The sequence below is a fragment of the Vidua chalybeata genome, chromosome 5 (assembly GCF_026979565.1).
Source record: "Vidua chalybeata isolate OUT-0048 chromosome 5, bVidCha1 merged haplotype, whole genome shotgun sequence".
Lineage (NCBI taxonomy): Eukaryota > Metazoa > Chordata > Aves > Passeriformes > Viduidae > Vidua > Vidua chalybeata.
Window position 1 is genome coordinate 20,156,876 of NC_071534.1, and position 23,229 is coordinate 20,180,104.

General features: G+C 55.0%; 2 protein-coding genes across 7 annotated transcripts in view; both read right to left on the reverse strand.

Annotated features, from left to right (window-relative positions):
• The window catches only part of GALR3 (galanin receptor 3), a 52,253-nt gene that overhangs the window by 15,760 nt on the left and 13,264 nt on the right, over positions 1–23,229 (reverse strand). The window lies entirely within an intron of this gene.
• TRIOBP (TRIO and F-actin binding protein) lies at positions 153–23,046 on the reverse strand. 6 transcript variants are annotated; one of them, XM_053943590.1, is made up of 16 exons: positions 22,880–23,046; positions 21,536–22,510; positions 21,169–21,264; positions 15,828–15,884; positions 15,414–15,482; positions 14,903–14,992; positions 13,940–14,049; positions 12,936–13,509; positions 12,224–12,334; positions 10,097–10,244; positions 9,485–9,596; positions 8,849–9,008; positions 8,396–8,509; positions 8,013–8,099; positions 6,979–7,136; positions 153–6,279 (listed from the first exon to the last, which is right to left on the reverse strand). In XM_053943590.1, exons 2-15 carry the CDS (start codon positions 22,181–22,183, stop codon positions 6,981–6,983), a joined length of 2,532 nt encoding a protein of 843 aa, XP_053799565.1. In that variant the 5' UTR covers positions 22,184–22,510; positions 22,880–23,046; the 3' UTR covers positions 153–6,279; positions 6,979–6,980. The 6 variants fall into 6 exon arrangements, with proteins under 6 accessions (XP_053799565.1, XP_053799563.1, XP_053799564.1 ...); XM_053943588.1 differs by having other exon boundaries at positions 12,936–13,491; positions 22,880–23,001; XM_053943589.1 differs by lacking the exon at positions 21,169–21,264 and having other exon boundaries at positions 22,880–23,001.

Genomic DNA, 23,229 nt, shown 5'->3' on the forward strand with positions numbered 1-23,229 from the left:
GCGGTGGGTGGGTGAAGCCGCAGCAGAGCCAGTGCCGCTCTGCCGCCGGTGCCCCCGCTGGTGCCTCTGCGGCCGCGCCCGCCGCGGGCTCCCTTTAAAGCCGCGGTGCGGACCGCGGGGAGGACTGCCCCGCGCGCGCCACCCGCCGCCCGTGTCCCCGCGTGTCCCCTGCCACGCCCTGACCCGACCCACCGGGAGCGACAGGGAGGGACAGTGCGGGGGACACTGTGGAATAAATAAGAGTATTTGGGGGAATACATGGTGGGGACAAGGAGGGACACTGGTGGGATCAGCGGGGGACAGTGAAGAGCGAGGACTTGTAAGGGACATTTAGTGGGGCAGCTTAGGTACGAGGTGCATTTGGAAGTATATTGTGTAGGGACAAAGAAGGACACTGGGGGGACATCGGGGACGCTGGTAAGACAGGGACAGGCATGTCAGGGATATTCAGAGCAACATCAAGAGATGCAGAGGGACACTTGGGGAAGACACAGGGTTAGGGAGGGACATTTAGGGGCAACACAAGGAGACATGCTGGAGAAATATCAGGGGACAAGGAAAGACACTGTGGAAGATATTAAGGGGGCAAGAAGGGACACCAGAGAAGACACTGGGCACGGCACCAAGGAGAAAACGGGGAGCACTGGGCACAAGTCAGCTCAGCAGCAATACCCCAAGGCGAAATGCCACTATTCCCTCTTCTGCCCCTTTGCTCTCCACCAGGTGCTTTAGGAACACCAGCTCAGCCCTTGCACATGGATGGTGAGGGGTCACAAATAACAGGCTGTCCCCTGGTTCAACTCTTAGTGTGGTGTCAGAGTAGAGACATAGTGGCAATCAGCCATCCTTTCCCTGCTGGGTGAGCGGTCGGCTGTTCCTGGGAGATTAAATATAGCCACTATCATCATCTTGCCTGTAGGATTTAGACGATGTTTTCCCCTTATTTTTTAAAAACATGCGGGTGCAGCCACCTGGTGCCCACCAACATGCCATCTGGGGCTCAGAGGTGAACCAAACCTCCCAGTGCTTCAGTTTAGCATTAAAATACACAGTGAAGCACCTCTCAATAACCTCTGAGTTCCCTTGGTCTCCAGGGCCATGAAAACCACCAGCCAGGGACACACAGAAGTATGCATCAATAAAACATCAATATAGATATAAAAATACAAATAAAAATAAAGAAATTGAAATAATAGAAATAGAATCATAGAATCATATAGGGATGTTTGGGCTGGAAGGGACCTTAAAGATCATCCAGTTCCAATTTCCCTGCCATGGGCAAGGACACCTTCCACTAGACCAACTTGCTCAGACCCCCATTAAGCCTGTCCTTAAACACTTCCAGGCATCCACAACTTCTCTGGGCAACCTGTTTCAGTGCCTCATCACACTCACAATAAAGAATTTCTTCCTAATATCTAATCTAAACTTGCCCTTTTTCAGTTTAGAGCCATTCCCCCTTGTCCCATCCCTACATTTAAATAGAAATAGGAATCTTTGATGTGAAGACCTGGCGTGGAAGAAGATACTCAGGCCCCTGATGCTTTCCCACAGGTGGAAGGACCAAGTGCATCTCCTCGAGCCTTCCTCCCTGATGGAGTTTCTTCACATGCTCTATCCCATTTGGGGAGTGGGAAAGGCTCTCAGCACCTGCAAACCTTTTGATTTAATTAGGAGCAAACTGCTCCTAATTGTGGAGAAGAATAATTATTCTCCTGCCTCCCTTGGGGTTTGCTTTTGTTTAAGACCTAATAAATAAATGGCTTTCCATCCCATATGGAGTGCACAGAGCTCCGGTGGCCTCTGTGCAACGCTTTGACCGGCTGGGGGACCTCTCATTTTTCCTATCTGGGAATAAACCGCTGGCGCTGGCTGCTGGCACGTAGGCAAACCCAGGCAGGCAGATAAGGCACCATCTGTTTTTATTTGCATCCAAGTTTGCAACCGTTGCGTGTGGCTCACCCATGCGCCAGGCTCTGAGGGGAGACAAGGAGGTTGAGGAGGGGTTTAGGAATTGGCCCCTGGGGCTGGCACAGCACCACGGGCTGCCTGCGGAGCCTCCAGCCCTAAAACCCAGGCAGCAATTATCAATCCAGCGCAGTGATGGGGAGGCAAAGGCGGCGGGGGGAAAGGCAGCAGGGAGGGACACGGCAGATGCTTTACCTAACTTTGGCCACCTTAGGAGTCTAATCTCACTCGTTCACCTGGGCAGCTCCTGCTGCTGATCCGGGCTGCTCATCGTCCTCCGGCGGGTGCCGCTGCTAGCAAACAAACATGCTCTCCCCTGTGTGTGGAGGTTCTGGCCCTTTCATACAGACTAGATCCCTAATTTTTAGTCAGTCAATCTAAGGGGAAGATCCCGTGCCCCCAGGCAACTCACTGGAGGGAAGGCGCACAGGTGGTCACAGCTCATCAAGCTGCTGCTGGCTTTGCACATGGGGGGTAACGTGGTCATGGCAAAACCCCAAGCACCCCAGCTGATACTGGAATGCACCCCTTGAACCTTGCACTGTTTTGACAATGCATCTTTAACATGAACTGGTCAGGACTGAGAGAGAGGATGAGAGAGTTTTCCAGCCCCTGGCAGGATGTCAGGCCTGGAGGTAGAAGGCAGATGCTGCCAAGCAATGCAAGCCCTGATGCCTCTGGGAAGTGGGTCCAGTGCTTTTGGCACCTCACTGCAGGCAGCACGGGGGACTCATCCAGAAGGAAGAGTTTTTCCCATAGGCACACGTGCCACCACAGCCATCTTGGGTTTATGCCTGTATTTTTGGCCACAGGAACCTGCCACCATTCCCAGGATGGGGTGGGTTACCCCCTGCACCCACTTTTCTCCTCAGGAATTGCTATCCAACCACTCCAAGCCTCCTGAGCCTTCTCTTTCTGGCATTATTCTGCAGAGATTGGGAAATCCCACATCTCCAACAAACCCCAGAGGACAGAGCCTGGCAGAAGAATCCTCTCTGTAATCCTGTTTACCTTCTCCTCCCTGCCTGCACTGAGTTCAACCAGACCCCATGGGAATTTACACATTTCCAGCTGCAGATTTTGTCTTAAATGGTCAAACCACGTCTACTGCGGATGTGCTACAGATCATCGGGTAATAGCCCCTGCCTTGTAGGGGCAGGATAGCTGTTCATAGGCCTTTGAGGGCACCAGGGCACTTCTGGTGCCCAATTAATGTCAGAGATAACATTTCATTTTAGCCAGTTTCCATTTCAGAGAGACTCAAAATCCCCAGCAGTGGGACTTGGTCTTGGTGGTACTAGGATCCAAGTGCGTCTGTGCTTTTTTAAGAGCAAAACACAAAAACTAGCTGAAGTTCCAGCTGTGCTCATAAGAGTTTCAGCTCTGAGTCCCTGGTGTGCAATGCAGTGTGGTCAGCCCAGCATGAAGCCACTCAGCCTGGCCATTGCTAGGGGCAGAGCAGGCTTGAAGGATACAAATAAATGGCAAAGTACCCCTCACTGCTGGACTGATACCACTGTTTTAAAAGATTTGTGGGTTGCTTTTTAAGAGTGAGCTCATTACATGAGCTGCGGTGCTGGCTCCCATACAACCATGGTGCTGTAGAGCTGTGGGTTTTCCCTGTGCTTGAGGCTGGGATGTTTGTCACAGCCACAATCCAGCTGCAAGCAAGCGGATGGGACACAACCATTGCTTTGGGATGTTTTTGGGGCTCTGCCAGCCATCATGCCTGTCACCCACGGGCATTTTGGTCATCTCCTCTCCTGGCCACTCTTCCCCTGCCCAGGTCCCCTGCTCCCAGGAGATAAGGATGTGGAGACGACGGGGTGACCATATCGCCCCGATACAGGCGAGACAGGCTCTGCCTGATTAACGCCGCGCCAATTTTGGAGGCGCGTCCCCCATGGCCCCGGGATGAGGGGAAGACTCTACCCTGCCCGGGGCTGATCTGCAGCCACAGAGCCTCAAGGAGGGGCAGCTCCACCACATGTCAGGGGCACACACATTTCGCCTGTGCTTACGCCACACACTTATCAGGCTGAGCAGCCCTCGTCTGAAAGGCAGAAAAAAACAACACAGCACCCCAACAAACCAACCCAAACACAAGATACCAAACTCTTCGGGGAAGGGATGGGTGAGCAGGGTGCTGAGCACTGTGCAAAGAGCAGTATGCAGTTCACCCCTTGTTTACCCCCAGTGCCCCACTTTTGGAGTTTCCTCCCCCAGGAGTAGGTATAACTATACAGACTGTTGTTTGAGTGGTTATTTTTTCTAAAAAACACACATGGCCCGCAACACTCTGTCCTGAACCCTTTTTTCTCCTCCTCTTTTGGCTCCTATAAATTCCCATGGCAATTCCAAGCTCTGCAGCCCAAAAACACCTGCCCTGAGCTGTTCTTTCACCGCTTGCCATCCCATGAGCAAATCCCCCACATGCCAAATGCTCACCCCTTTCCAAACTCAATGGCAACAGCCATGTCCTGCTGGGGGGCAGAGGGAAAAGCCTGGACCTTGGGCAGCACAGGGACAGAAGGGTTTCTAGACCAGAGGCAGAAGGCCAAAAAGCATCAACAGCAAGCCCTGGTGCTTGACAGGCGTAGTAGGGAGCTGAGCTCATTGCTTGGACTCTTGCACCATCCACTGGGTTGCCCAAGGGCCTTGTGCATGTGACTAAAATCTGCAACCCAATTTTACCAGAATTTGTGACTAACAAAGTGATCTGCCTTTCCTGGGGAAAGTAGTCCCTGCAGCCCTTCCCAAGGGAAGGGCAGGCCTGCACCCTCTTGCTCTAGGGAATGCCAATACCATGGCAAAACAGCAAAAGAGTGTCTCCCTAATACCCCTCATTTCAGCTGCCACTGCATTCTTACACCCTGTTTCCATCCCCAGGTCTCAGAGTACTCCAGTCTCTCAGCCAACACATCTGTCACCTCCATCCAAGAATCCTCCTCGACCCCTTTGTCTTTCCTTCTTCAGATGCTGCCTCCAGCCCCAGCATGTGACAACAATTCGATCTCTTCTCTGCAGAACAACAGCTCCTCTTTATATCGGGATGGGGCTGAATGAGTAGTAGTCACCACCAGGTCCTCCATCCTGACATAAAAGCAACATGCTTCACACAAAAAACAGGAGGAGGAAAGCATTTGTGATCTCTGCCATCTCCCCAGGATATCTATATACTGTTTACTCTGCCAGCAATTTGCAGTGCCATGTACCCTTCCAATACTGGATTTACTAATGCAGCCCAGGCTCAGCTCTTCCTCCATGAGGCTCAGGGTCCACATGGAATTTTGGGAGCAGCGCAATGAAGCAGATTATTTGCCCCCTCAAACACAAAGGTGGGGCAAACTTGCTGGGCCACTGCAAGGCTCCTCTCACTCTCTGGCCAGGGGTGCTCCTGTTTCTTTCCCTCACCAAATCCTGAAGAAAGGAAGCAATTGGTCAGTATACACCAAAACCTTGAAAAATCACACACACAAACACACCCCTCACCACTGGATTAGGGCTTCATGGCAAGCCTTCTTCTCAAGGAACACATTTTTCTCAGCGAAAGGGGAAGACTTTATTAAGTTAAAAGTTGAAGGGCACAGCGGAGCAGCAGCAGCTGTCACCTTGGGGAGATTGGCTCGGGCGGGTGCAGTAGCAGCCTCACAGCTCCTCTTCCCCAGAAAGGAGAAGCCCCGTGGCTCTGGGCTCCTGCCACGGAGAGAGAGCTCGATCATGTGGACTCTTGCCAAGGTGTCCTCTTTCAACTGTCTCAGGCAAGCACATCCATGACAGATAGCCCCAGCGGCTCCCTCCTATGGCTTACGTGTCTTCTCCGCAGGTCCCTGGGGGCGGCACGGGGAGGGGGAGCATGGTCCTTGCCGTACATCCCAGGGGGACCATGGAGACATTTGGAAGAGAGGGAATATGTGCCAAAGGTGGCTGTGTGTGGCCAGGAGAAATGGAGCTAGGAAAGGGGGAAAAACCAGGTTCTCTTTTTCAGGTTAGAAAAATGCTGGTGATGTAGTAAAAGTTTTCCTCCTCCTCTTCCCCTCCTTTCCATGGGGAAAAAAATCCTCTATAAAATATAATTTTCACATATAAAATCCTGAGGAAGGTGCATGTAAGGAGCCAGTCCAAACAACGTGCTCAGGTATGCAGGCAAAAAGGGTTCATCAAAAAAGCTTTGGGAGGGGAGTGAGGAGGTTGGGGGTGTGTGGGATTCCTCACCAAGGTGGCAACGGATAGGGATTCAACCTCCCTCTCCCCACAAGTGAGGAATGGAGCAAATACAAAACAAGAGCAGATAACAAATGTAGAGCAGACCTAGAGAGAGACAAAACCAGACATGGTTTAGAAAGATTCCAGTGAGCACAGAAATGCCATCCCTTCAGCTCCCTGGGGAGGTGGCTGCCTGGTGCCCTGCTACAGACCCACTCATCTCAGCACCCATCAGCAAGCGCTGGTGGAGCAGGGTGAGCCCAATACAAGCAAGAAGCAGAAGCACTCTGGACAACAGGATGCCCTCATTCCTGTCACCTTGCTCCCCCCCCATCTGTGGCAGAGATGCCTGCAGGTGAGCGTGGGAGAAGGGCTGGGTCTAGTCGGGCCTGCTTTGATGCAGACCTAAATTAACGTGCTGCGATAGGGAAACCACTTCAAAGGTGAAGGCAGCAGAAACACTGCCTACACAGGGAATGTGTAACTACCCACGCGGTCACCCAAGCCATGGGGCGAAGGCCAGTATTTGCCTGGCTCCCACAAGCAGCCTGGTTGAGGAGTGATTGGTGCTGGCTGCATCAAGAGCACCATGTAAAGGGGGCTGGAGCCCTCGGAAGAACATCAGGGACAACAGGAGGGCCAGCAGTGCAGGCCAAGAGGATGCGAGCAGCAGAGAAGGATGAGTTTAAGCCTAAAGTTTCAAAACTGATTGGAGCAGGAGAAACTGGCAGCTTCCAGGCCCCTGCAGCAGCCAGTCTCAGCCACCTGCACCTGCAGGGGACATCCAAGCATCCCCAGGCTCACCGTTACTTGCTGTTGCACAGCGACTCCTTCTCCTGCAGAGCCGCCATGGCCAGGCGCAGGTGCTCCTTCAGCTGCTCGATCTCTCGCTCCGAGCGCACCTTAATGTGATTCAGCTCTGCATAGACATCTTGGTATTTCCCTGAGGCAAATCTCTTGTCCTGCCAGGGGAGGGAGGGGGGCTAAGGCAGGTTGCAGGGCTGATTTTAGGGAGGGTGGCTGCAAGGTGAGCCCAGTAGAAGAGCCAGCAGGTGAGGAGGGGAGAGCTAGCCCTGGGTTTGAAGCCCATCCCAATCTGGGCCAGGCAGAAACCACTCAGAAGAGGAGCATGGAGGTATCACTTTGCAAACACCAGGCCAGGGAAGAACGCAGAGACACTGGTTCCACATCAGCAGGGATGTGCAGCATCAGGTTGAGGAGGTGATGTAGGCTTTAACACGGCTTGTGTGCATGTGGGGCAGCCATATGGGAAACATAACCCCACCAGGAATGCAGGCCACTGAGAGAGCTGTATGCAGCTGCTTATATGGCCAAAAACTTATGTGAATAAGTTATAAACTCCTGGAGCATCACTGAATTCCAAAGCCTCTTTCAGGTTCCCCATTGGCAGTGGCCTTTGAAAATTCCTCTGAAGGAGCTGCTGCCAGTGGAGGGAGCAGCACACCCGGAAACGGTGCCCAAGGAAACCCATCCACTCAGAGAGGGGACAGCTAGGGGAAGCAAAATGCCAGGCAGCCTTAATCTAGGTTTCCCACTTGCAGAAGGTGGCCTCCTGTCTTGTCCGTGCTTATGTGTGCATACATCTGGGGAAACCAGCAACTCTGTGACTCCTCCCTTGTACAAGGTCAGCCTATGCCAGTCCGTGCTGTTGGAGCTGCTCTGTGCTCTGCAGTCAGCAAGGACAAGCAGCACAGGTAACAAGAGAGTTTGTCTCAAGCATCCCATCAAACCCAGCCAAACCCTGCTGATATGCAGCCCTGCTGCTTCCCTGCCTTCCCTCTCCTGCTCTTTCCCAATTGCTCTCAGAAAACACTGACCTTTTGCATCATCTGCAGCTCCTCCCGGAGGCACTGCACCTCCTTCTTTACGTACTGGAGCTCATTCTCCTTCACCCGCAGCAGCACCTGGGCCAGAGAAGGGGGAGAGGAACCAGAGGTGACTCAAGAGCCACCGCCTCGGAAAGGCCGGCAGGCCCTGGCACAAGCGCAGCGGTGGAAAAGGAAGGAAGGGCCAGAAGGGCTGGGGCAGGAAACGGCGCAAGCAGCCTGAGAGAGCAGAGGAGGGGAGCCTTGCAATCTGCTTCCTGCACCGCTCCATTCGTCACCCCCTCCCACTTGCTCCAAGCCAGAGCCATCAAGAGGAGAAGACCCCCAGAACGGGCGGGGATGGAGGCAGTGGGGCAGCCAGGGGGAGCCCGTACCTCCAGCTCACAGGAACTCCGCTCGTTGTTGTGCGAAGCACGGTCCCCAGAGCCCCGCGATGAAATAAAGCTTCGCAGCTTCCCGATCTCATCCGAGAGGCGGGTCTGCAGCTCCTGCAGGCAAAGCCAAAAGACATCAGAGTAGCCATGGCACAGATTTCTTACTGTCCTGACCATTCCATCTCCATGGAAGACCCTGTTCAACTTAGAGACCATGTTGTAACCCCCTGTCCATAGGCAATGGCAGCATCTACATCCAGCAGAATACACTTGCCATATTTAATGCCACAGATAAGACGGCCTCTAACTCTTCATCTTTTTCTTTCTGATGATAGAATCTCAGAAGGGAAGAAATATGAACAAATAGGAGAGTTTTAATAGAGGGGCTGTGCTGTGTGAAGGAGGAACATGCTCCAGTGCTCCTCTCTGCTGGCAGGAAAGCCCTTCTCTTGCCTGATTTTTCTGGAGGAGGTCCTTCCCCTCTTGCTGACAGCGCTCCAATATCTGCTCCCGCTCTTCTGCCTTCTGGGTGAGCTCCCCGATTTCCAGGCACTTTTGGGAATACTGCTCAGAAAGCACCTGCAGCTCCCGCTTCAGCGACTCCACGTCCAACCTGCCAAAGAGGCATCAGCTCATCACTGCCCCAAAACCCTTGCCAGCGCCTGGCCCCTGGCACTGCCTTCCTGCCTGCCATGGCCAGCCTCTGGCCACATCAGTCATTAGCACAAGACAATGTTCCCTGTGAACCCGAGCTTCAGTTCCCACACTCCTGCACATGAGCGTGGTGCTTCTTGGACCTCCAAGCCATGCAGAAGAAATGGAGGAGCGTTCCATAAAGAAAATAGAGGGGAAATAGCTATAGGTATGAGGGAGGTGCTATAGGGAAGAGAGCCAAGCAGAGGACAAACCTCGCTACCTGACAGCTGCAGCAGCTCTGGGAGCCACTACTGGGGCACCCACTAGTCTTGAGGAAGGAGCTGGGGAAGTGGCAGGAGGAAAAAGTCAGGGCTAGAGCTACAGATGGAGTGTGGTGACAGCGGCACAAGGCAGCATCATCAGACAAGAGGAGCGAGAGAGATGCTTTCTTACTGGTGCTGCTTCTGGAGGGCTTCTGGGAGTGAGCTGCATTGCTGGAAGCTCCGTGACCTGCCCAGCTCCTTATTCATTTCCTCCCGGTGGGCTTTCTTCAGTGCCTCAATGGCTGCAGAGGAGGACAGGGAGAAATGGGGGATCAGGCTGTGCCAGCCTCATGGAAAACACACCTGAGAACTGGCTAAGCTCTTGTCACTGCAGGTTCCTAGATCTGTCTCTGCAGATTCCCCCTCTTCCCCTTCTTCCCTCAGGGTATTCCCCACCAACTCCACACTCCAGGATAATCATGCTGCCAAGGAGACTAACACAGGGCACTGTGGGAGCTCTCTACCACTTCTGCCTTGCCCACCCACAATAGTGTGCTGGTCCCCTCCCATCTATCCAGAGGCATGACCCCATTTCCTTCAGTATCTTTACCACCCCATCTCCACCACAGCCACAGGAGCAAGAAGCACCAAAGCTTGTGCTCCAAGGAGCGCCAGCCTCACACCAGTATAGTGAACAGTGTGGCTCCAGATGACTGGGACGACGGGCTTCTGGCGAGAGATGTTTGGGGAGAGGCAGGAGGGACCCAGCTGAGCAGGGGCACAGCTTGGTGTTTGCTCCTACCTGCTGCCGTTGCCGCCGCCTCCTCTGCCAGGAGCCGCTCCTTCTCCTGCCGCAGCCGCTCCAGCTCCCGCTGGTGGTGCCTCTGTAGCTCCTCCATCACTTGCTGGTGGGATGATTCCATCTCAGCCAGGCTTCGTTCACAGGCCTCCTGTTGTGAGGAACAAAGGAGGTGTGAGAGACCAGAAGAGAAGGTGGAAGGGCTTGGGCCAGGACAGATACCTGGCTGCAAGTCCAGGCACATTTTTAAAGAAGTGAGACTACTTCCCAGGAGGGTCTTTTCCTTCTGAAAGTGAGGTGGCACTTGAATCACTGAACACAACCATTTTACAGGGACACATATCTTGCAACCCCCCTTTGTACTTTATAGAGAAAGAATGTTCCTGTAGCTCTTAAAACCAAAGCAGCAATACAGGTACATCCCTCTTGGTCCAAGAGCTGGGAATGACATGTCCGACACCACAGTCCCAACTCTACACCAGGCTGCACTGCCTGGCTGGAAGAGATCAACAGTGGGAACTGCATCTCAGTATCTGCCTTTTAAATGAAGCAGCATCCCCTTGAATCAACGAAAACCGAGCCTCCTCTCCTGAAAAGTGACACCCTGTACTACCCTGTGACATGATGGAGGTTGCCAAAGAGCCCTCCCCACAGCCTAGTGGTTAGGGATCTTCCTCACACAGCCCTCCCTCCTTTCTGATGGCTCTAAGACCAAGGGGATGGCTCTTTCTATGCTGAGTGCTATGATTAACTCGAGCTAGAGCAAAGCAAAGAGGTTCCCACCTTGGCGCTATGCCTTCACTCCCCCTCTAGATGCTGGCAGTGCCTCCCCGAGCCTCTCAGGAAGGATTCGTTCACCAGCAAACCGTGCCATGATGATTAATAGCCTGAGCCTCAAGGACATCAGCAGAGAGCTGAGACATCATCACATCCCCCAACAGCTCCTTGCCATCCCATCCCTTCCCCAATGAGGACTAAGGCTCATACAAAAGACACTGGAACATGTTCTGTGAATGCAAACCCTTCCTGGCTACTCCTCTCTACTGTGATGAGGGAAGCTGGGAAGCTTCACAGAACAGAGGAAAAGGTGAGGAATCAATTTGGTAATCTACCCAGGGACCAGCTGCAGCCCTTGGCAGACAGGGAGAGCGAATCCTTTGGAGAAAGGCCAAGTTTGGCCTCAGATGTGAAATGCTGGCTTTTTGAGCCAAGTTATTAGGAAGATAAGGAAGTTCCTCCCCACTGCTTTTGCTTTTTTTTTTTTTTTTTGACCATAAAGAGGCCTGTAAGATGTAAATATTAAATCACAGTAACACAGAGACTGCTAAGTGTCTGGGCTGGGTGCTACAAGGCTTGTGGGTTTCTTCATCTGTGCTAGGTACAGCCAACCCTGTGGAACAGACTTCACCAGCTCCAGTTTCCTGCCCTGCCAACTACCTCTGCCCCGGTATCTTCCAACACATAAGGCTCATCCTGAAAATCCCACTCTATGGTCAAACGGCAGCCTCCACACAGGAAATCCCTGCGGGATGTGACCCTGCTTGCTTTGGATCAGTCAGCGAGAGGGGAAAATAAATAAACAAAGAGAAGTGAGAGGATGAAGCATGAGCAAATTCTGCTTTGCTGGCTCTCCCACGTGCTGTCCCAGCAAACGAATGGGCTGTGCTGTCAAAGTGACCTTCAGGGCTCGGGCTGTCCCCAGGGACTGACTGACTGACTGCTTTTAACAAGACACGTGGGAGCCCCAGTTAGCAAGAACCACATGTGGTGAGCACTAAACCACTAGGGAATGACCAGAGGCTCTGCAGGAAGCTGCTGACCCATTCCTGAGCTGGAGGATGGCTCACCCCCACGGCCCAGGACAGCATTGTACCCACATGCAAAGCAGGACACAGATCCTGCACCTCTCCCCAAGTTATCCTTCTCTCCCTTTATAACCCTGGCCCCTTTAAGGCCAGGCAACATGCACCAGCCTTTATGTAATTAACATTGATTACAAATGGGCCCAGTTAGGGTCACCATGGCAACCCAATGATTAGCAGTACCTGCTTGGCAATAAGCTGCATGCCAGAATTTCCCAGTTTGGTACTGGCAGTGACCCCCAAGCCCCAGGTCTGGCACTCTACTCACCTGTGAGATGTACCCTCGGGGCACATGGCTGTCCCCCTGGGATTTTGCTGCCTCCCGAAGGCTCTCGTTTCTGGCCCTGCAGGATTCCAGCTGTGCCCGCAGTGACTGGATCTGTGCCAGGGAGGACAGAGAAAGATGTTCAGCCAAGAGTGGAAAAGTGCCATGGCCTGACTGATGTGCCACATCCAAGCCCTGGGCCTAGGGATGGGGAGGACAACACACGGCCAATGGAAGCCTCTGCTTCCCCAGCAGCCTGCCAAGAGACCACACAGGCAAAGCCAGCCCCAGCCTGGTTAGTGCCGCTAAGGAAGGGAGGAGACATTCCAGCTTTCAGAGGTGATCCATGCTGGAGGAAACCACCACAACATGGTTCCTTTCAAAGGCTGGCAGGTGAAGTGCTTGCAGACTTGGGAATAGCCAGCGAAGAAAGGCTGTGAATGTACTCCCAGGAAACATATTCCACACAAGTAGTGCCACTAAATAAATTATGCTGAACCAAAACATGCTCTGGGGAACCTCTGCAGGTGCATGAGAGCTGGCCTATAGCCTTGCATTACTAGGTTCCAAAAGCTTCCATGCACTTGAGGAGACAGAAAGAATGAATATCTCTCTGCACCTCTGCCTTGCTCTTCTGCAGAGCCTCCTGTAGCCAAGTATCACATTAAGGGGCCACCAGAATCCCAGAGATTTCAGAGAGGAGAGATGCTCTTACCTCCTTTTTCAGTGCCTCATTGGTGTCTCCCTGGCCCGCCTTGCTCTGGTTCAGCAGTGTTGTCAAGGGTACTCGCCGCAAGTCCTTCAAGGGCAGGTGCTCCAGCTCCAGCCACTTCTTCTCTATCTCCTCATTCAGACGAACCCGTTGGTCCTCCGAAAGCGGAGGAGTGGGGAGGTCCTGCTCCCCAGCCTTGTGGGAAGGGTCTCCTACTGGGCCATCGCTGTTTGGGACCCTGCCATCGGGGGTCTCAAACCATTTCCGCCTCTCCTCTGAACGGATGGCCAGATCCCGCTCCAGCTCCTCATACCTGGGAGTTCGGTCCGAGATCTTCAAGCTCCCTTTCGTCCTCTGCAGGGACCCCTGATTTCCAGGGTCTTGTGGCAAGGGAGACAGCTCCACATAGTCAAAGGCATGGCGCTGCCCATCCGCCTTCCAGTGACTGCCCTTTGAGTTCCCCTCGGAGCCTAAGCCCGGCTGCTGCTGCTCCTCCGTCCGGAGTGAGCCTTTCTGGGGAACACAGTTACGAAAGTTCTCCTTGTCACAGTCAGGGAGTCTGAAAGCAGAGCAGGAACTGGTGAAAGAGAGGCACGTGTGGGAAAGGATGCCAGGAGAGGCACTTCCAACTGCTCTAGGCTCAGACCCTCACTCAGCCCAGCCTTACAAAACCCCACCCTGAGTGCAGAGCTGGACCTGTAGCATCCCATCCCTCAGGGAAACAGATTTCTCCACCAGGCAGCAAGGATCCGCCCTGGTTCCAGCTATGCTGGTGGAGAAACCAGCCTAAACTTATGTGGTGAGGCAAAAAGCAGGTAAAAGAAAGGGAGCCATCAGGTTCTCAACCCCTGTTACTGGCTGCTGTAGCCAAACCACTTTCAGAAGGCGTAGAGGGCAGGGCTGCTCTGGGAGTGGTGAGATTTCCAGAGGGGCCTTCCTTGCCCCTGCCAGTCAGGGTAGAGGGACAGCAAGGGAGAAGAGGACAGGCAGCACTGGGCAGCTCTTACTTGGTGACGTCTGGAGCACTGACTGGGCGCACATTCTTCCTCAGGGCCTCGATCCAGTTGCGCCGGATGCCAGAGGTCATTGCTGACAGGGTGAAGACGGCATCCTTTGTCTGCAACAGGGAGGTGACAGAGGCCCTCTCAGCACCCAGTGGATATGCAGCAGCTCCCTCTTGCTCCCTGAGACCCACAGCCACTCACATACACCTGCGCTGGGCTGTTAGAAAGGCCACCCTCTGTCTCAGGCTCTTGGGGACAGCTGGAGGGGTGGGAGAGGAGAGGTGGGAGGGGTGTTTGAGAGGGATCCTTTATGAGACCATCTCCAAGCAAAGGCAAAAGAAACCTTGCTGGTGCAGTGAGCCAAACATCCAAACATGCACTGGTGCAATCCAGTTGTTCAGGTGCCAATAGTCAGGTGCCAGCACTGGCGTACGGCAGCAGGGCACAGGGAAACCCAGACCATGAAGTGCCCAACCCTGCACACCCACAGAAATATCATTTCTCATGCTGCCTTAGCAGCCACCTCCTGCTGCTACAACAAATAGCCAAGGGGTTATTGTAGTGTACTGGGGCTGGATCCAGGGTACAGGCTGTCACTCAGAGCATGGTCAGCCAGGTTACGTGGAGATCTGCAGTGCTCACTACTCCCCCCTGCAGCTGTAAAAAAGTTGCCTTGGCCAACATGTCAGACACTCCTGCCTTTTAGCTTGGCTCCTGGACTGCCTCCAGTACAGCCTTTAGGCAGCCCTGCAAAGCCTCCTCCTCCTCCTTCCTTCCTTTGCAGGCAGCCAGCCCTGATGTCCCAGAGCACTGTCACCCATGTGTCAAAAAACAACCTTGGGCCACCATGCTGGCACAAGATCTGTATGAATTGCCTCTCAGCATCTCGGCACAGGGAGGGAGCACACACTCCCAGCCCGTGTCCCTTGGTGCTGCTGCTCCGTATGCGTGGTGCCGGACACTCACGTGTATCTGGAAGCCGTAGTTGCGCTGCACCGCAAACTCTGTCACATCCGTGCAGGAACGGAGGTCGATTTCTCCGTCAAGGTCATCAGCCTGCAAGCACAGCCACCCGCTAGGACATCAGTGTACAGCCAGCTTTGAAAAAGGCTACCTCTGCCTTCATCCCACAGTTCCCTGGGAGCCAGGCACAGCTCTTTGGGAACCAGGCTCAGTTCCCCAGCACAGCATGGCCTCTTCTAACAGAAGGGCTGCCAGCAGCATGGATGGAGAGCATCCCACATACCCAGCCACAGGACCAGCCCTTCCCCCAACTCCCATCACTGACAGTCCCCCCAGACTTTGCCACCCTGCCTTCATCCTCTTCATCACCCCTTGGCAAAGAGCAGCTTGGCACCTCAGTCGTCCTTCAGGAGGACATGGTGCTGTTGCTTGTCCCTGGTCATGCCAGAGCTGTGCTCCTTTCCCCCCTGGCCAGGAAGGAAGAAAGGGCTGCTGAAAGGCTGGCCACACTTACCTCCTCTGCGTTCGAGTCCCGGTAATACCTCAGGCTCGAGTCGGTCAGCACGAACCAATGTTTCTTCCACTGCAGGCAGGGGCACATTGGGCAGGGGGAGGGAAGGGAAAAGACAGGAGGGAAATGGACAGGCAGTTACCAGGGAAAGCGTAGGAACAAGGAGGGACGCTCTGCACTATGACCTCTCGGCCTTCTCTTCCCCCTCCTCCCTCCCAGATCCCCCTCGTGACCCTCAGCTGGGAGAGAGGCACTCGATGAACCTCTGTGTCCACACACCGAGCGAGGCACCTCCACCAAGAGTTTCCCACTGCCTTTCCCAGCAGGAGAGACCTCAGTAGGCAAGGAGGAAGGCAATCAGTTGGCTCTCCAGCAGCAGGGGATAGGGGAAGAGGCAGACTCTCATCTGAGGCTTACCTCTCCGGGCTCGTCCAGGATGGACATCCATCCCTTCTTGAAATTGAGAAGATCCGGCTGAAAAACAAAACAGAAAATTACTGTCTTGGAGTGATCCACAAAAGGGTTTTCCATGCCAGGGGGTGGAAGGTGAGTCCCCTATGGCAGAACAAAAATGGGAATAGACTTTTAGGAAGCTCATGGGGCTATGCAACCCTATGGCAAAAGAAAATTGGGCATAGCTCTCAGCAGAAGTCATTCCTGTAAGAAGAAGCAGGAGATAAGGGAAGAGGTTTTTAAAAAGTAAAGGAAAATATGCAGCAAAGAGGTTTCCACAAGGTGCCTCAGAGGTATTTATTCAGAGAGGGGGAGGCAGGGACAAGGAGAGTGGGCAGAAGGGAGTGCTCCACCACCACCAATGGAGCTTGCCTCAGAGATGGAGACAAAGCTACAAAGAACCAGACACGCCTTGTCCCAACCCTGGCTCTCCATGCCCCACAGCTATGTCCCTCTGGTAACTTCACCACTAATCATTTATTAAAAACATAGTATCTCAGCTCTCACCAAAAACCTACAGGAGGCAATTCAACAGCTGTGAAAACACGTTGACTTTAAACGATGTGCCCCAGGGTAGAGATGAAGTCAGTGCTTGATCCTCTCCCCTCTCCCTCCAAGGTTCAACCCTCTCTGAGATTCTGAATTTTTCTCTTACCCAGCTCTGTCTGCTCCCCCCCACTACAGAGTCTGCCCTCTGCCCAGCCACAGCTAGAGAAGATAAGGATTAAGAGAATTTCACCCAGATTACCCTGTGCCACAAGGAAGTTTCCACGCACTCTCTGCCTCCTCCTAACCTCATGTTGCTGCTGCAGCATCCCAACCAGTTTATCTTCTTCCCAAGGTGGAGCACCAGAGAGCTGACTCAGGGGAACCTCTCTCCCTAGCTTTGTCCTCAGCCAAACAGGCTCCAGCTGGTCCCTCCTCCCACCTCTGCCAGCTCCCGGGAAGTTGCACCATCAAAGAATTCAGTCCAAGGCCTCTCCTCCCATGGAAGTCAGTTTGCCAACCTGCCTCTTCTCAGGCAGCCAAACCAGGCAGGGACAGCGTTGGAGAAGTGACGGTACCGGAGCTGGAGCTCCCAGAGGTCCAGAACCAGACCTGCCACTCCTGTGGAAGCCACCAGCAGGCCCCACATCTTACAACCACCAGCTGAGATGGAGCTGGAGCGAAGGAGGTGGCTCAGCAGCCGATGGCTGCTCCACATCCCCTGAACAAGCCCAGTGGCCAGGCACAGCTGCCCCACAAGCCCAGCTCCCTGGCCAAGCTAGGCCAAGCCTTTCCCTGCTTTCATCTCCCTGAGCTGCTGCTCATGGGTTACACCCAAGGTTATGGGGCGGCAAGAGCAGAGTATGTGCCGGCCCACCCTGGCGCTCTGGCTATTGGTTCAAGAAGGAGCAAGGAGTCCTGCCAAGGGGAGGTCACCGCCTGCTACAGCTTCAGGCCTGGCCAGAAGCATCCGGCAGTCCTGAGCTCCCTGGGAAGGGAGGGAAACCAGAGTGAAAAGACATGGAGGGCTCCCAAACCTCACCTCCTAATGAGGTGACAGGCAGCTGGTAATGGCAGCTAGGAGACAAGGGGGATTTATGCTCCCCATACTCCCATCAACCCAGATTTGTGGTGGCTCCACTGCTGCCCTGAGAAAGCACCCCAAAAATTAATTCTTTCTCTATGGCAGCAGCTCCACCCTTTTTCCCGTTATTCCTTCCAGTCCGGTGACTTAAGCTCCAGCTCTGAATTCAGAGTGGTGAGAGGGAAGGAAAGGAGACAAAACATCAAAGTACAACCACCCCCCTCCTGGGACGCACGTGCACTCAACAGTAGAGAGAGAGATGGGCAGGCTCCATGGAGGCAGAAAAACAATGTAGGGAGAGTGGGGCTGTTGTACAGATCAGCTGGGTCTCATCTCATTGAGGATTTACAATCCCAAAGCATTAGGTGCCAAAATAATTAATACTAACAAGATGCATGCCGCTGAAAAAACTGCCACCAAGTCCTGCCAAAACTGCTGCCCCCAATGCAGTGCTGGAGCCAGAAAATCCCCCTGGAGGGCTTTTCCCAAGCAGGCAAACTGCACAGGGCTTCTGCTTTCCCTGCCAGCCTTAGACATGAAGCTGCAGCTCTGTAGAATTGTCTTTGAACTATTCTTGTCGTAGTTCAGTGCCATAAGTAGAGGCCTCAGTTGATACACAAAGTGCTTAAAGCCACTTTTCTTCCCTTCCCCACAACCAAATCCAGTTCCCTCACCCAGCATAAAAGGCTCAGAGAAGAGCGCAAGGCTCAAATAGAACCCCTCATCCAGAGGAAACGGCCCAGCAGTGGGAGGAGGAAACATCCAGGAAAGCCGAGCTGCTGGGAGAGATCCGGGTGCCAGAGATGCAATGATGTGGCAGGATGCACCCCCGGCAAAATGCACGGCCCTGCAGCTCAGGGCTGCGGATGGCTTGGGAGGTGGTGGCAGTGATTTTACCCAGTTGCATCCATACCCATCAGAGTTTTAAGTTCAGCCCCACAGCTGGCCAGGTAAAGGCACTGGAGGGGGTGTCAGGTAGCTGGGGACATAGGTGATTTCTGGAAAGACTGGCTTGCAACAGCAGGTTAAGGAGCGGCAGATGCCTGCTCTGGTTGAAGAAGGGCTACAGGGAAGGTGATAACAGTCTGTAAGTATCCGAAGAATGTAAACACCAAAGAAGGAAAAGGGACAGGGTGGGAGCAAAGGAATTGCTCCCGGGTGGTACTGAAGCGCCAGGATGGAGAAGTGGAGGAGAAGAGGCCGCAGAAGGCTAAGAAAGCTCAGTGTCCGAGCAGGATAGTCAGGTGTGTCCTTTCGTAACCAGCCTTTGTCATCACCCTGCCTCCTGCTCTTCCCAAAAGCTCCTCAGCAAAGCAGGTTCTGAGGCACTGCTTCCTCCCACCTCCGGGAGATGGTGCAAGGGGCTCTCAAGCCTCCCGGAAAGCACAACGTCTCCTCTCCTCTAAAAGGGGAACCCACTTCATAAGGCGTGGGCCCCAGGCCAAAACACAAAGCAAAACCGCTCCAGCTCAGCTGGGTGAAAGCAAAATCACTCCCAGCCTGGAGCACACATGCAGCTCCCGAATTTACACGTGCAGTGAGAAGAGCCAGCGGACGACGGGCTCTCCCTTTCCCACCGCCCCCGTGCGAAACGCCGGCGGGCACAGCCCAGCCTGTCACCTCCATTACCCCGCTCGCGGCCGGCAGCCGCCTGTGCCAAGGAAAGTTCGCCCCAGGGGTGGGATGCTCCCTGCCCCAAACCGCATCTGTTTCCCACAGGGAGCCGGAGCTCCCCGCGCCCGGGGGGACACCAATTTCGCATCCGACTGCGGTCATAGGTGCGGTGAGCTGGCCTGACCTCAGCCCGGTCCACGCTCACGCTTATCGGGGTGAGGTGGTGCCCACTGGTGTCGAAGCGGCCACGGGGAGCTCTGGGGGCACACCGGCGGTGATGGGGAAGGGAACCAAGGAAGAGCCGCCACAGCCTCGAATCCCGGGGCCAGAGTCCCGCAGGGAGCTGCGGCTCCAGAGATCCCCGGAGCGCAGGGACCCCCGGAGGCGGCGGCTGACAGCTGGGGTCCCCCGCCCCCTCCCAGCCTCGGACTGTCCCCCGGGATCCGAAGGAGAAGTCCCCGAGATCACGGCCCACCAAGCCCCGAACCCCAAGTCCCGACTCACCGTCATGGCGGGGGCGCCGCGGCCGGCGGGGCCGGGGCCGGGGTCGCGGCGGGGCCGGGCGCTGGCAGCCAGGGCGGCGGGGCGGCTTCAGCGCCCGGGCGGCTTCCACGGCCCCACCATGCCCGCTCCGCCGCCCACCCCGCGATCCCCGCGCGCCTCTTTCTTTTCTTTTTTTTTTTTTTTTTTTTTTTTTAAGGAAAAAAAAATGAAAAGGAAAAGGAAAGGAGGGGGGGAAAAAAGAAAACCACCCCAAAAAACTTTTCTTTCCTCCCCCCAGAACTTCCTGGGAGGACCCGGGCAGGCCAATGGCAGCCGCAGCCGCCGCCCCGACCGCCCGCAGCCAATGGAGCCGCCGGGGCGGGCGAGGCCGCCGGTCCGCACGGAAAGGGGCGGTGGCCCCGGGGCGTTGTGGAGTGGACGGGACGGGACGGGGGCGATGCTGGGGCTGAGCCGTGTCCCTTTCCCGGCCCGCTGACCCGGGAAAGGTGAAGCCCTGGGAGGGACGGGTTCAGCCGCTGCTGCCCCGGGAAGGGACTGCTAGGAGCCCAGCCCAGCCCTTACCCAGGCAGGGTTTGCTCTCAGGCTGGGATTTTTCGAAGGCAGGGATTTTCAGCAATGCACACAATGGAGTCCTCGCCTTGGATCCTGGGGCTGCTCGGTTTTATCGAACCAATTGAACCTCTCTGGGCTCGTGGCAGGGGTGGTAGGAGGTCATGGGGAGGCTCCCAGTGCCCCTGGAAAGCGATGCCAGCTGGCCTCAGGAAAGGGAATTGCTAGAGAGGGTTCCAAAGGAAAAGGGGAGAGGGGCTGTGCATCACAAAATGCCAGGCTCTACTGTGCAATCACACCAAGGTGATGCTTCTTGCTGCAAGGCAAAGGGAAGGTGCCAGAGCTCCATGCTGAAGAAACCTGGCACAGGTGAGGCGATCTGGCCCAGTTGTACAGAGTTCAGGGCTTTGGGCTCCTCTCTGGCCTGATGCAGGGAAGTGAGGGAAAGGATGTCACCCGTTTCAAGTTTCAGAGGCCTTTGACAGCCTCTTTCCTGGCTGCAGTTTGTCCTTGTGTAAAGAACAAAGGCAGGTCCTAGCAGAGGATGACCTGGCTGAGATGACTGATGTGCACAGAGGGGGACAGAGGCAGGAACTTGTATGCAGCTGCCAGCTACATGGGCTCCCGGAATACTTTCTGCAGCCCCCCATCGCTGCTGCAATGTCACTTTGCAGGAATACAATACACTTTTGCCAACACAATACACTGTATCTTCTTTCATACCACTAAAGCCCACTTCATCCCTGTAAAACCCTCGGTGCCATCACAGCACTGGCCAATAATAAAGCAAAGGAAAGCAGCTGTACTGAGATTTTAGTCCCAGGTCTACTGTTTGCCCTTCTCCAGCTTTATAAAAGGGCTCTGTGCCTCAGTTTCCCCACCCGAGAAATGGGTGAAGGACAAAGAGAAGGGGAGTGCTCGTGAGCATGGCGTTCAGGACATTATGGGAAGGCAGCACCGTGCTCAGGACCTACTCAGGTCAAATGCTGGAGACCTAGGTCCTGCCCTCAGTGACTACCAGAGAAGGGCAGCTGCCCTTCCTCACACTTCCCAGGGCCTGGCCCCTACCTTGTTGCGCTTCTTACTGGCATTCAAATGTGGCTGCGGGCTTCCTGAGGAGCCAGTGCTGCTTTGTGGTGGGAAGGTGCTTCCACCCAGCTGGGGCTGCAGGGGAGAAAGCAGGAGCTGAAGCCATTGGGGTTTAGTCCTCACCTCAGTTTCCCAGATCCGAGCATCCGTCTCCTGGCGTGAGGCAGGGAAGAAAGCATCTTCCCTCCTCCCAGTGCCAGGCGGGCAGTACAATTTCCCTGGAGAAGCAGAGGATCCAAGGGAATCAGGGTGCACAGAATTGTGACCCAGTGGACCCACCCAGCCTGTGCTTGCCACTTTTAGGCCTTGCAGGGTCCCCATCACCTCTGGCTCCTGCCCTACTCACATGGTAAATGAGAAGATTCTTGTTCCCCCAGTCAGTTTCCAATGGCTTCTCAGGGTTGTGTGTCTCTCGTGCATGCTCAGGATCCTTCCAGTCCTCTTCCAGATGCTGTGCTGGACTCTCAGGCCTTTTCCAGCTGTCATCTGACCGTAGTCCCACATCCAGACATCTAGCAGGGTTTTTCCAGTCCCTTGCCAGCTGGCGCATCACATCTGCATGGCACACGGGCATCTCTTGGTGCTTCTCCCACACCTGTGCTTGGTGGGCGTCCCCCCGGCCCCTCCAGTCCTGCTCCGGTGGTCGCGTTGGGCTTGTGGGGCGCAGGGGCTTGCCTCGGCCCTTCCAGTCACTGCTGGTGCCCTTTGCGGGCTGGGAGGATGTCAGCTTTTCCCGGAGGCTCTGCCAGCTGCATTCGGATGGCTTCCTGGGCCCTGCAAGGTGCAGCGGCTCCCCTGGCTTCACTCGTTGCCTCTCTGCCCCCCGCACCAAGCTGGGAGGGGAGATCTCCTTTTGGCTTTTCCTTGTGCTCTCTGTACGTCTCCCAGGACTGAGGGCCCGTGGTGGTGGCTCTACTCGGCTCAGCCTGAAGTTATCTGAGCCCTTCCCAGCACCTGTGGGGTGCAGGGAATCCCCTCGGCTCTTCTTCTCCATTGCCTGCCGTATACCCCCTGCTTGCCAGGTGGCTCGGCCCCTGTCTGAATTTGGGGGGTGGGCAGGCTCCCCTCGGCTTCTCCAGCTTTTCTCAGTGCGACAGGGAGGGTTCACGGGCTCCCCTGCTCTCCTCTCCAACCTGCGGGCTGGGCTTGCGGAGCGTGGGCTCCGGCTGCCTCTCTCCAGCAGCCAGCTAGGGCTGGCAGGGCGTGGGGAGTCCCCCCGGGTCCTGCTGGCCTTCTCGGGGTGCCGAGCTGGGCTGGGGGAACGCCGGGGCTCTTTGGGGTCTCTGCTGCGCTGCTCGAGCTGCCAGGAGAGTCGCTGACCCTGGGTCACAGGGGAGAGAGAGCAGGGATCCTCTTAAAAAAGTGCCAATGAGCACAACAAAATGGGATTAGGGCTGGCCAGGGTGATTTGGTTAAATGGCTCCCCAGAGAGAAGTTGCATTCCTGTGCATGGAGCCAGTCCATACTGTAGAGAAGCCTCTTGCACCCAAAGGGTGAAAGGACTGCTGCATTTTAAGAGCCACGGGTCCCAATCCATGACCCGTGGAGAGGGAGAGCTAGGATTAAAGGGAAGAGGAAGAAGGGGAATGAAAGAGAGAAGCATGAGGCAGAATAAGAGGAAAATGTGACAGGAAAAAGCAACTCAGCTTGCAGAGTTGGGATGAGGTCCTGCGGTGCAGCCAAGCCTCACCTCCCTGGGCAGGTTGGGGCTGGACCGCCTCCGGGTTAGGTGGCCTTTGCTGGGTGGCACTGGCGTCTTGCCATCGAGCCGGTCCACACGGCCCTCCTCCAGAGCCTGGAAGGCCTCCAGTGTCTCTGATTTCCTGTGGGCACACACAGTAGGTCCAGCTGCCACCCTGCTCAGCTTGGAAGCAGAACCCCGGCAAACCCTGCTCCACCTTAGCCTGACCCTACAGATCTCCACCTGCCCCAGACACCGTGTGTGCCGTAGCCTTTCCCTGTCCCCACCAACCACCTCAGCTTTCATATGCTGCTGCCTCACCCATGTCTTCTTCACACTATTCCTCAAGCTTCCCTCCA